Source organism: Hypomesus nipponensis, chromosome 24 (genome assembly GCF_054491055.1).
Source record: "Hypomesus nipponensis isolate SF chromosome 24, ASM5449105v1, whole genome shotgun sequence".
NCBI lineage: Eukaryota > Metazoa > Chordata > Actinopteri > Osmeriformes > Osmeridae > Hypomesus > Hypomesus nipponensis.
The window spans coordinates 11,437,766-11,451,026 of record NC_140384.1 but is presented as its reverse complement, the minus strand read 5'-3'; the positions used below and the strand labels follow the sequence as shown (position 1 = coordinate 11,451,026).

General features: G+C 49.5%; 1 protein-coding gene and 1 long non-coding RNA gene across 7 annotated transcripts in view; one reads left to right on the top strand and one right to left on the bottom strand.

Annotated features, from left to right (window-relative positions):
• LOC146233226 (uncharacterized) overlaps positions 1 to 13,261 on the bottom strand; it is a 42,303-nt gene that overhangs the window by 22,650 nt on the left and 6,392 nt on the right. The gene's annotated exons all lie outside the window — the stretch shown is intronic.
• On the top strand, positions 802 to 5,784 carry LOC146233227 (ectoderm-neural cortex protein 1-like). 2 transcript variants are annotated; one of them, XM_084689996.1, is made up of 3 exons: positions 802 to 1,138; positions 1,617 to 3,412; positions 5,708 to 5,754. In XM_084689996.1, exons 1-2 carry the CDS (start codon positions 1,121 to 1,123, stop codon positions 3,396 to 3,398), a joined length of 1,800 nt encoding a protein of 599 aa, XP_084546122.1. In that variant the 5' UTR covers positions 802 to 1,120; the 3' UTR covers positions 3,399 to 3,412; positions 5,708 to 5,754. The 2 variants fall into 2 exon arrangements, with proteins under 2 accessions (XP_084546122.1, XP_084546121.1); XM_084689995.1 differs by having other exon boundaries at positions 804 to 1,138; positions 1,617 to 3,408; positions 5,708 to 5,784.

Genomic DNA, 13,261 nt, shown 5'->3' with positions numbered 1-13,261 from the left:
AGAAGCCCTGTCACATAGAAAGGACCCTTCAAACAGCAGGTGGTGCTGTAAACTCTTAAATCACTCATCCTTCCTCTGTCTTGGACAAGAGGAGATTTGTGCCAGAACAAGATGAATTCTACCCATCAAGGCCGTAATCATAACATATTTGGGGACACACATCCCCCTAATATCTTGGTCAATCTGGTCAAAATGTCCCCCCCAATATATTGATATATAAATGTGCTACGCTACGACAGGCAACCACGCACACAGTCCGGAATGATCATAAATAAATAAAAATCCCCCCCCCCCAATATTGACTCCATGGCTACGGCCTTGCTACCCATGTTACACATTAACTATAAGATTTACTTATATCTGCTCCTTTTATATTTACAATAAATAGATATTTGTAAAACCAAAGTATATTTCAATATTATGCTTTAAAACTATGTAATGTATTGAATACATGTTGCCTATAATCCATTTAAAATGCTGGTGAATAGGGACATGGTTATACAATGAACCAGTTCAAACTAGTTAGATTCTAATATAATAATAAACACATGGCAGGTATGTACTTGATGTAATTAAGTGTTGATAAAATAAAGGTGGCTTCCAAGTCCAATAATTTACTCGGAAGGGGTAATCCATTTCACCCTGAGTTCACTGTAATAACAGTGTCAAAACATTTAATATAAGTATTTACAGACAAGGCACAAAAGATCCCTCGAAATGATGCGCTATTTTGAATCCCCCCCCGTCCGTCTCTCTCCCTCCCTCCCTCCCACTTTGCCCCTCCTACACAACACTTTTTGAACGCTCTTTAAAGGCTGGAGGAGAGAATACTGCGCTCATATGACAAACCAAACGACGGGGTTTACAACCACGTTCCAGCCCAGGATTTATTTGGGATTATAGAACACATTTCTCACATCCTCCGTAATAAATATTTCGTGAATTTCGATTGAAGAAAAATTTCGCGGACGAGAGAAAGATTGGTATGACACAGTTTTGAGTGTCTAGGTAACATTAACCTAACTTTGTATTTTACTGGCGAGGAGAACAATTGTTCTCGAGCATCGTGCTTTGCTTGAATTGCCATGCACGAGAGTTAAAAAAAGAAACATTGGAATCCATGCTGTCGTACAAAGAGGTACGTTGATACATTGATATGTCATATTTGTAACTTTTTTGTGCTACAATCCAGGAAACCATCCGTGTTTCGAATGATCAGACGCTCTTCATAACGTCCTCAGAGTAACGGCATTCGAACTTTTATTGTGCATTTGATGCCGTCTTGAGCGATGCAACCGTTTTCGCTTTTTGAGTACATTTGCCCGCATCTATAAATATGTCTTGATATGTCAACGTTACACCCAGATAATGAATAGCTAGAAGATTAAGTATAGATTACAGACCTGTTGTATTTGCTTTATCATCAGAACCTTGTTCGTTATTATTTACATTTGGTCATTTGGCAGACGCTCTTATTATTATAACTAACAAATAGCTAAATGCCAATGCCAATGTTTTGTATGATCATAGACGCTCTTTACTGTGACAGATGTGGCTCACTGTAACACTTAAATAAATAGAAGATACCTTAATAGTTACTTTACTTTTGTTTTAAGGATTCAATGAAAATGTCTGTCTGCACTCACGAGAACCGCAAGTCGAGAGGCAGTAGTGCGTCCATGAACATCTTCCTGTTCCACAAGTCCTCTTACGCCGACAGCGTCCTCATGCACCTCAACTCCCTGCGGCAGCAGCGGCTGTTTACCGACGTCCTGCTGCATGCCGGCGCTCGCTCCTTCCCCTGCCACCGCGCCGTGCTCGCAGCCTGCAGCCGCTACTTCGCTGCAATGTTCAGTGGCGGGCTACGGGAGAGCCAGGCCAGCGAGGTGGACTTCCGGGACTCGGTCCACCCCGAGGTTCTGGAGCTGCTCCTGGACTACGCCTACTCCTCGCGTGTCGTCATCAACGAGGAGAATGCCGAGTCGCTCCTGGAGGCCGGAGACATGCTGGAATTCCAGGACATCCGAGACGCGTGTGCAGAGTTCCTCGAGAGGAACCTACACCCGTCCAACTGTCTGGGGATGCTGCTCCTTGCCGACGCGCATCAGTGCACTAAGTTGTCCGAGCTCTCCTGGGGAATGTGCCTTGGTAACTTCCCGGCTATCTGCAAGACGGAAGACTTCCTGCGGCTGCCGAAAGACATGGCAGTCCAGCTGCTGTCGCACGAGGAGCTGGAGACGGACGACGAGAGGGTTGTCTATGAAACCGCCCTCAGCTGGATCAACTACGACCTGGAGCAGCGCCTCTGCCACCTCCCGGAGCTCCTGAGGGCTGTCCGGCTGGCACTGCTGCCCGCCATCTTCCTCATGGAGAACGTCTCCACGGAGGAGCTGATCAACGCCCAGGCCGAGAGCAAGCAGCTGGTGGACGAGGCCATCCGCTGCAAGCTCAGGATCCTGCAGAACGAGGGCGTGGTCACCAGCCCGCTGGCCCGGCCGCGAAAGACCAGCCACGCCCTCTTCCTGCTGGGCGGACAGACCTTCATGTGCGATAAGCTCTACCTAGTGGACCAGAAGGCGAAGGAGATCATTCCCAAGTCCGACCTGCCGAGCCCCAGGAAGGAGTTCAGCGCCTGCGCCATCGGCTGCAAGGTCTACGTGACAGGTGGGCGGGGCTCCGAGAATGGGGTCTCCAAAGATGTCTGGGTGTACGACACGTCCCACGAGGAGTGGTCCAAGGCAGCTCCCATGCTGATTGCCCGGTTTGGCCACGGTTGTGCCGAACTTAAAAACTGTCTTTACGTGGTGGGCGGACACACGGCCGGCACTGGCTGCCTCCCGGCCTCCCCCTCCGTCTCCCTCAAGCAAGTGGAGAAGTACGACCCAGTCAGCAACCAGTGGGCCATGGTGGCCCCTCTCAGGGAAGGGGTTAGCAACGCAGCCGTCGTCAGCGTGAAGCTCAAGCTGTTTGCGTTCGGTGGCACCAGTGTCGCCCACGACAAGCTCCCCAAGGTGCAGTGCTACGACCCTCAGCAGAACCGCTGGAGTGTCCCGGCCTCCTGCCCGCAGCCCTGGCGCTACACCGCTGCCGCCGTCCTCAACAACCAGATCTTCGTCATGGGAGGGGACACCGAATATTCTGCGTGTTCGGCATACAGATTCAGCAGTGATAGTTACCAGTGGACCAAGGTTGGAGATGTGGCGGCCAAGCGGATGAGCTGTCAGGCGGTGGCTTCCGGAAACAAACTGTTTGTTGTGGGCGGGTATTTCGGGACCCAGCGGTGTAAGACCCTGGACTGCTACGACCCAACACTGGACGCTTGGAACAGCATCACGACTGTGCCCTACTCCCTGATCCCCACCGCCTTCGTCAGTACCTGGAAACATCTACCGGCCTAACCTTTTCAGAGTAGGTGGGCTGACACAGCCAGCAACTCTAGCAGTTTAGACTATTAACACCTCAACACCTCCAAATCTGTCTATGAATCCAACAGCACATATTGAGCATACAGAGTGTATTTACGACAGATATCAAACACATACAGCGAATAACACAGATAGCAGATGACCATTCAACCATGGTGTAGGAGAGCTTTCATAGCCTGCAGCCTCAGTGCCAACCGGAGGGAGCAGAGGTCATAAGCGTTCCCTGGGTGAGGTGGTGGTTTGTGTCTTGTGTTCTGCAGATCCCTTTGGTACTGAACTGGGGAAGAGGAGGCGGGGGAGGGTCGTTTTGAAGTCTTTGGCGGCGGCCTTTATTGTTTATTGAAGTGAGAGTCCTGGGTGGGCTGAGCTCCACGAGGACACAGCATGTGTGTGAGGGGGAGAGGGAGGGAGGAGAGGGGGAGGAGGAGAGTTGGAGGGTCACTGCTCTGTCCCTGACAGAAAGCAGAGCGCGCTCTCAGAGGGGGTCTTGCTCTGGGAATTCCCTCTCCCTGGACAGGCGTTCCTCACTACCTCCGAGCCTTGCACCCAGACAGGCTGGCTTTTGTCCTGTTTGATGAGGAGTTAGGGTGAGTAATAAAGGACAGAGGTGGCATGTTTGTCAGCCATCACTGGTCTCTAATGGTCCCCCGTTTCCTTATTAAAGGAGATGCTGTTTATTGGAAAGTCTGCTTGTGTGAAACTTTTTCCCAGTAAGATGCTTGCATAAATAAATCTTGACAATGTGCCCTAAGTGCAGACTTTGTTTGTTTAAAGTCAAGGTTGAGTTTCTCATGCTATGTGATGGCTCATCATTGTATAAAGATGTAGCACAAAAGACCTGAACTGCCTTGAGCACCATAAGGACCAGGAAAGACCTTGCTAACTTCCTGTGGCTGTTAGCACTCACCACCAAGACAGCAAGCTGATTTAGATTACACACAGGAAGCTGTCCTTTGTCCAGAGGTTTTCCCAAGCCTTGTGAGAAGGGGTAGGAGAGGGAGAGAGAGGGGTGGGAGAGAGAGAGTGGGGGGAAGAGATGTGACTAAGGGAGGAATAATGTGTTAGTCTGTTACTCTGCAGAGGAAAGACGAGTGAGACAGAAACTCCATAGCGACCCAGCCGGCCTTTGGAATGTTGCCCACCTATGCTGGGCGGTAAATCCCAGCCGCGGTGGGCCCATTGAGAGGGTTATTAATGTGTTTAGAACGGCCCCATAGACACTGGACTGGGCCCCATCAACAGGTTTATTACCCCTCCAACCAGGAGAGCTGGTCTGGGGAGGATCTGGGAAGTCTTTAAGTATCCCTGTCCGCCTCGCTCTCTCTTTATCTGCATGTCTCTGTACCTCTCTGTCTCTCTCTTTATCTGCATGTCTCTGTACCTCTCTGTCTCTCTCTATCTGCATGTCTCTGTACCTCTCTGTCTCTCTCTATCTGCATGTCTCTGTACCTCTCTCTCTCTCTATCTGCATGTCTCTGTACCTCTCTGTCTCTCTCTTTATCTGCATGTCTCTGTACCTCTCTGTCTCTCTCTATCTGCATGTCTCTGTACCTCTCTCTCTATCTGCATGTCTCTGTACCTCTCTGTCTCTCTCTTTATCTGCATGTCTCTGTACCTCTCTGTCTCTCTCTCTATCTGCATGTCTCTGTACCTCTCTGTCTCTCTCTTTATCTGCATGTCTCTGTACCTCTCTGTCTCTCTCTTTATCTGCATGTCTCTGTACCTCTCTGTCTCTCTCTATCTGCATGTCTCTGTACCTCTCTGTCTCTCTCTATCTGCATGTCTCTGTACCTCTCTGTCTCTCTCTATCTGCATGTCTCTGTACCTCTCTGTCTCTCTCTATCTGCATGTCTCTGTACCTCTCTGTCTCTCTCTATCTGTGTGTCTCTGTGCCTTTCTCTATTTGCCAACTCCTGTTCACTCACTTCCTATATTCACTCTATCATGGTCACTCAATCTGCCACTGCCTAAAAAGCTCTTGACTCTTTCTCTGCTTGTTGTTTAACTCCTTTTCAGTGGTAGACCAGAGCTTTCAGAGTTCAGGATAATGTGCTTTTTTTGTAAAGAACAAATTAACAGTAGTTTTTGGGGGGAAATTTGTAATGAAACACCAAAAATTAGCATTCACAACTATTTTTAATGGGGTTAGTATTGGAACTGAATAGACTATTGTAGATGGCTAAAGATTAGAAGATGGAAGAATTAACGTTGGAGAGCATTAGAAACGTGCTGGGATTTGTCATGTTTGCGTGACCTTTTCTGCTTTGTCCATCTCTCCTCAGGCCTCCCAAGAGAAGAAAAGAGAAGGAGCAGGAGGAGCAGGAGGAGCAGGAGGGGGAGCAGGAGGAGCAGGAGGGGGAGCAGGAGGAGCAGGAGGGGGAGGTGAAGGAGAAGCAGGTGGGGGAGCAGGAGGAGCAGGAGGGGGAGGTGAAGGAGAAGCAGGTGGGGGAGCAGGAGGAGCAGGAGGGGGAGGTGAAGGAGAAGCAGGTGGGGGAGCAGGAGGAGCAGGTGGGGGAGGTGAAGGAGAAGCAGGTGGGGGAGCAGGAGGAGCAGGTGGGGGAGGTGAAGGAGAAGCAGGTGGGGGAGCAGGAGGAGCAGGTGGAGAGCACAGCTCAACACGCAGGACCGGAGTCAGTGAGGAGTGAGATCATGTCAGGTTTACATAAAGGATGAAACTCTTTTAGTTTGAGACTGATCCCATCATTCCTTACTTTATCAGTGGCAGTAGTGCTATGTTAGGCGTCTAGAAACAAAGGGTTAATTTATGGGGCTGTTTCAGCCCGTAACTGAATGAGGAAGCGTGTTAGTAAGTTACCAGTGGACCAAGGTTGGTTTTAGCCACTTACTAGTAGTAAGTGGCTAAAATGAGGAATGTGTTTGACTGGATGTGTTGTGCTCTGGGTCATCATCCTGATCAGTCACCAGTAACCAGACTAGTCTCAGGGAGGAGACCGGCTTCAGTGTGAGTGTGTGAGTGAGACCTGTCAACAGTTCATTGATCCAAGGGTCTTGCAGTTATTGAACGTTTCCTTACTGTGAACTTATACCATAAACACGTGTCACCAATGTAAATTGGTTAAACTCACACCTCAAGTATAAATACTGTCCTCCCTCTCCAGCGAAAAGCTATATTTTCATTGGCGTAGCTGGCGAAAGCCCGAGTTTGAATACCAGTAAACGCTGTGAGGAAGTGAACTGAGGAGCAACGCAACTACGCCTGTTACACACATGTGAACACTAGCGAGATCCTCATTCTGCCTAAGAGCAGGACCAAGTCTGGGGAAGCTCATCGGAACAGAACAGAACAGAGACCAGCCTAGAGACCAGCCAGAGACCAGCCTAGAGAGCAGCCAGAGACCAGCCTACAGACCAGCCTACAGACCAGCCAGAGACCAGCCTACAGACCAGCCAGAGACCAGCCAGAGACCAGCCTAGAGACCAGCCAGAGACCAGCCTAGAGAGCAGCCAGAGACCAGCCTAGAGACCAGCCAGAGACCAGCCAGAGACCAGCCTACAGACCAGCCAGAGACCAGCCAGAGACCAGCCAGAGACCAGCCAGAGACCAGCCAGAGACCAGCCAGAGACCAGCCTACAGACCAGCCAGAGACCAGCCAGAGACCAGCCAGAGACCAGCCTACAGACCAGCCAGAGACCAGCCAGAGACCAGCCAGAGACCAGCCTACAGACCAGCCAGAGACCAGCCAGAGACCAGCCAGAGACCAGCCAGAGACCAGCCAGAGACCAGCCAGAGACCAGCCTACAGACCAGCCTACAGACCAGCCAGAGACCAGCCAGAGACCAGCCAGAGACCAGCCAGAGACCAGCCAGAGACCAGCCTACAGACCAGCCAGAGACCAGCCAGAGACCAGCCTACAGACCAGCCTACAGACCAGCCAGAGACCAGCCAGAGACCAGCCTACAGACCAGCCAGAGACCAGCCAGAGACCAGCCAGAGACCAGCCAGAGACCAGCCTACAGACCAGCCTACAGACCAGCCTACAGACCAGCCTAGAGACCAGCCAGAGACCAGCCTACAGACCAGCCAGAGACCAGCCAGAGACCAGCCAGAGACCAGCCAGAGACCAGCCTACAGACCAGCCTACAGACCAGCCAGAGACCAGCCTAGAGACCAGCCAGAGACCAGCCAGAGACCAGCCAGAGACCAGCCTAGAGACCAGCCTACAGACCAGCCAGAGACCAGCCTAGAGACCAGCCAGAGACCAGCCAGAGACCAGCCAGAGACCAGCCTACAGACCAGCCAGAGACCAGCCTACAGACCAGCCAGAGACCAGCCAGAGACCAGCCTACAGACCAGCCAGAGACCAGCCTACAGACCAGCCTACAGACCAGCCTACAGACCAGCCTAGAGAGCAGCCAGAGACCAGCCAGAGACCAGCCTACAGACCAGCCAGAGACCAGCCAGAGACCAGCCAGAGACCAGCCAGAGACCAGCCTACAGACCAGCCTAGAGACCAGCCAGAGACCAGCCAGAGACCAGCCTAGAGACCAGCCTACAGACCAGCCTAGAGACCAGCCAGAGACCAGCCTACAGACCAGCCAGAGACCAGCCAGAGACCAGCCAGAGACCAGCCTACAGACCAGCCTGAGACCAGCCTGAGACCAGCCAGAGACCAGCCTGAGACCAGCCTACAGACCAGCCTACAGACCAGCCAGAGACCAGCCTACAGACCAGCCTACAGACCAGCCTACAGACCAGCCAGAGACCAGCCAGAGACCAGCCTACAGACCAGCCAGAGACCAGCCAGAGACCAGCCTACAGACCAGCCAGAGACCAGCCTACAGACCAGCCTACAGACCAGCCAGAGACCAGCCTGAGACCAGCCAGAGACCAGCCAGAGACCAGCCAGAGACCAGCCAGAGACCAGCCTACAGACCAGCCAGAGACCAGCCAGAGACCAGCCAGAGACCAGCCAGAGACCAGCCAGAGACCAGCCAGAGACCAGCCTAGAGACCAGCCAGAGACCAGCCTACAGACCAGCCAGAGACCAGCCAGAGACCAGCCAGAGACCAGCCTAGAGACCAGCCAGAGACCAGCCTACAGACCAGCCTACAGACCAGCCAGAGACCAGCCAGAGACCAGCCTACAGACCAGCCAGAGACCAGCCAGAGACCAGCCAGAGACCAGCCTACAGACCAGCCAGAGACCAGCCAGAGACCAGCCTACAGACCAGCCAGAGACCAGCCAGAGACCAGCCAGAGACCAGCCTACAGACCAGCCTACAGACCAGCCAGAGACCAGCCTACAGACCAGCCTAGAGACCAGCCAGAGACCAGCCAGAGACCAGCCTACAGACCAGCCAGAGACCAGCCTACAGACCAGCCAGAGACCAGCCTACAGACCAGCCAGAGACCAGCCTACAGACCAGCCAGAGACCAGCCTAGAGACCAGCCTAGAGACCAGCCAGAGACCAGCCAGAGACCAGCCAGAGACCAGCCAGAGACCAGCCAGAGACCAGCCAGAGACCAGCCAGAGACCAGCCAGAGACCAGCCTACAGACCAGGAACTCAAGAAGACAAGTTTCAGACACACAACTCTGCAACTGAATGTTTTTGAAAGAATGTTTTGTCTTTAACAGAATGTAGTTTCCCTTCTTCTGGCTGCTTGTGTTGTTTTACACATTAGTTAACTTGGTTTTTGTGTTGTTACTTGAAATTGTTTGCACATTTGCTTATGACCCAGCAACATGTACCTCAGCATGTTAATATTGAGGATTTGCCAAATTCTATGTAAGGCCTGGAGGAACAGAAGATCTGTTTTCAGAAAATTTTCAAGGACTACTTCTCTTTGTTCTCTTGTTACCACGGGAACTGAGGTCTATGGGATTTCTCATTCTCATGATTGATTATTACAGAATGACTATAGGTAGATTAACCGAGTTTCCTAAATAAATTACATGTCTTATATATATATATATATATATATATATATATAGAACCTCTATAAACAATATCTATAAAAACCTTGAGAGTTGATCAATTCCAATCTGTGTTCAGGTATACAAATCACAAATGTAGACACCTGAGTGTTGTTGATGGTTAAATATGTAACATTTTGCAACTTATCAAAGAAGAACTGTTTTGTTTCTCTATTTGGCTTGACAGGAATCGTCTTGCTAGTCTTGTAATTTGTGTTATAGTTTGAATGCGTGTCTTCTAAGCGCTACTGCAGAGTGAATCACTAGTACACTCCTTCCTGTGTAACAGTGTAATACACAGTGGAAACTCTAATCATTTTGCTTAAACAGACGTTTCCATTTCATTTTCTATTTGTTTAGGGACTTTGTTTTATTTGTGTTTTACAAAAAACATTTGTTGGCGTTTGTTCAGAGCTGGGTTGGTGTTCTTGATATTCTGGTGGCATCGTGACGCACCCTGATGTATAGTTACGTATCACTTGACTGCATACGGATGTTATTGATATTAAGATATTTTCTTGACTGCATAAGGATGTGCTATCAGGAAGTGAAACATGGTACAGGAGACAGGACGTATTATGTTTGCATACATTCCATTTTGTCAGACAGAAGTCTCAATTTTGTGTGTATTTTTTTTCACAGTGTGAAATTCATATTAAAAATAAGAGTTTTTCCTCTTCAATGTAAAAGCTGAGTTTAATGTGTTCTTGGTTATTTGTGGAACCGTGAAGGGGAGCGTGAGTTTAAATAGTTACACACCTCAAACACACTGAATGGCTGCATGGCTTACTGATGTGTCAACTCGATTGAACACAAAATACATTTATTTGTAATAGTTTTTTTAATGGTTTTGGTTCCTCCTTCAATGTCCCATAGTCATGTACAGGCGTCATCACATACCATAGTTAATACAAACAGCTACATTCTGACAGGTTCTGGAAGTATCTGAATCAGGTAGAAATACCAGTTCACCTTGTTCCAGAGGGTTCACACACACACACACACATAGCACCAGATACTCAAAACACCCAAATGATGATGACAACTAAAAAGAACACAACACACATGCTGCATCATCGCACACCTGATCTCATCTGGGATAGTTTCCCATGTGGATTAAGTGTCTGACTCAGACACAAACAATACGAGTAATGTGAGAGAGGAGCAGACACAGGAAGTGCTCTGAGCTAAAGGACACAGCAGACAGGAAGTGCTCTGAAGGACACAGCAGACAGGAAGTGCTCTGAAGGACACAGCAGACAGGAAGTGCTCTGAAGGACACAGCATTCACCCTTGTCTTCATCTCTGAAAGGATGAATTAAGAAGAGAGCCTTCATGAGAGATTACTTGAGGGTGACATGCACAAACACAATATAGTCCAGAAGTGCAGTTGACATTATCATAAATGCCAACGCACAAATGAGTAAGAGTCTGGCTCAAGATGTTATGTAAACATTTCACATCTCCCCTGAAGGATGACCACACTGTACCAGTCAGGAATACCTCTGAGGAGTTGTACCAGTCAGGAACACACACTGTACCAGTCAGGAACACACACTGTACCAGTCAGGAACACACACTGTACCAGTCAGGAACACACACTGTACCAGTCAGGAACACACACTGTACCAGTCAGGAATACCTCTGAGGAGTTGTGACGGCGTGATGAAGAGTGGATGGCTGGGGAAGACGGTGATCAGCTATTCTTCACTGGCAAAGCACTGCAACAGTCATGATGAAAGGCATGATATACATTTTAGGCCATACCGCCAAGCCTTTGTCTAGATTGATCTTAATCTGTGTCCAAATCTGTTAATCTGTGTGTTGGTTACCAACCCACAGTGCTGCAGGGTGGAGCTTCAACAGGGGACAGCAGTGTGTAGCAGTGGAGCTTTAACAGGGGACAGCAGTGTGTAGCAGTGGAGCTTTAACAGGGGACAGCAGTGCTGCAGGGTGGAGCTTCAACAGGGGACAGCAGTGTGTAGCAGTGGAGCTTTAACAGGGGACAGCAGTGCTGCAGGGTGGAGCTTCAACAGGGGACAGCAGTGTGTAGCAGTGGAGCTTCAACAGGGGACAGCAGTGTGTAGCAGTGGTCCTCTGGTTCTGCCCAGACCACATGGTTTACTCATAACGTCCTTTCTAAACCCCCACAGGGATGCTTGCTGTCTGGACCAATGAATCTGCACAGGAAGTGGAGTTTCCTGCCAGTGAGGAATGCTAACAAGCTCCCAGAAACACACCCCAGGGAGGGGCCAGGGCTCGGTACTCTGCTCTCTCAAGTTGGAACCCATCAGGATGACCATCTCGGGATCAAAGGGTCTGCGAACTGAATTCATTATTATTATTATTATTATGTTATCTAATTTAGGGGAAAAAAAATATCTGACAGTAGAATATGTACAAAGGGCCATATCAGGACAGTGCTCCTGAGCCCAGAACCCCCTCTCCCTATCCCCCTCCCCCTCTCCCTCCTCTCTCCCCCTCTCTCTCTCTGGCAGGGTATGAGAACAGCGCTGGGTTTGGAGAGGAGACATCGTGAGAAATAACAATCAGAAGACGACTGACTCAGGACTGAAATCACACCCAGTCTCTTCTGAGGAAGTAGGTGGAGGTGGAAGGAGGTGAATTGTGTTCGTGTGTGTGTAGATATGTGTCCGTGTCAGTGGCCTTCTGCATGCGTTCCTCCAGTGTGTGAGGGGTGTGACTCGATCTATTCAAGACTCCAACATGAGCTGTCAATTCATCCCTAATCTCTTTCGCCTCACAAGCATCTGTCAATAACAAAGGTTTGAATGCAGGCTGGAGAGGAGGGTGTGGGAGACGGCTTATCTCCGTATCTCAGCTCTCGGTATCAGGTTCATGAGAATCACAGGTTCCCGTGCTTTTATCTCTGCTCATCACCCAACAACTGTCTTATCAGCCTATAGCACACGTCCCCAAACCCTGAGACCAGTCGTGACTGTTTCCTGAGGAGACAGATGTGAAATTTCCTTCACTTCCAGGGAGCTGCATGTACCAGAGAAATATGTTGGCTGTGATTATCTAAATGTGATAAGACTCTGTTGATAGTTAGGGTTTGTGTTGGCAAAGTGTTTCAGTAGTGGTGCGGATTTGACAGTGAATGAAAACAGTCTAAAATGAACACATTTAAAAATTGAGTGATGGCACAAAGGAATTCCATTGTTTTGATTTAAGCAGAATGCAAGAAGATTACAGTGACTCCATATCTGAATTCATTCATCACAGTTTTTCTCTAAAATGATTTTCAGGACTTAACCACTAGCAGACAAAATCAAGCAATACTTTGTCAGAATTTCCACCGAGCACCATGGGTCTGTAAGACTGCACATCTGCAACCCTTAAAGAGTAAGAGCCAGAAATCTGTTTACTCAGATGTGAGAAGCTACTTATCTCATGATTTCCCAGAACCATCAAACGTAGACTGTCAAAGTCCAGGTACAGATGCTCAACCCAACACTCCTAGAGAGTGCTGCGTCCCTGTGTGTGAGCGTTCAGCATATTGTTTGTGTTGTCTCCTTGCTCTGGTCCCACGGCTGCTGGTCATCTTGGTGCTTTGTGATTTCTCAGGGGTAGGGTGAGGATTTGACCCTTGACCCCAGCTCAGACCAGAGGTCAGACCTGAGGTCACCCCCCCCCCCCCCCATTCAGGAACTTCCCCTAGACCTGGGAGAGGCAAAGCACCCTGGGAAAAAATGAGGATCGGACCCGTTTTAAAGCAACCAAAATACTTTTTTTTTCAGGATGGCGTTAGCTGCCTTTGTGCTAATTGATGTTGCTTCGTTTGCAGTGCCTCTTTCTGAATCATCAGATATCTTGCCTCTCAGAGCTGCTTCCTTGGGTCAGCTGACCGGAGAGATTCAAGCACCACAGACAACCTTT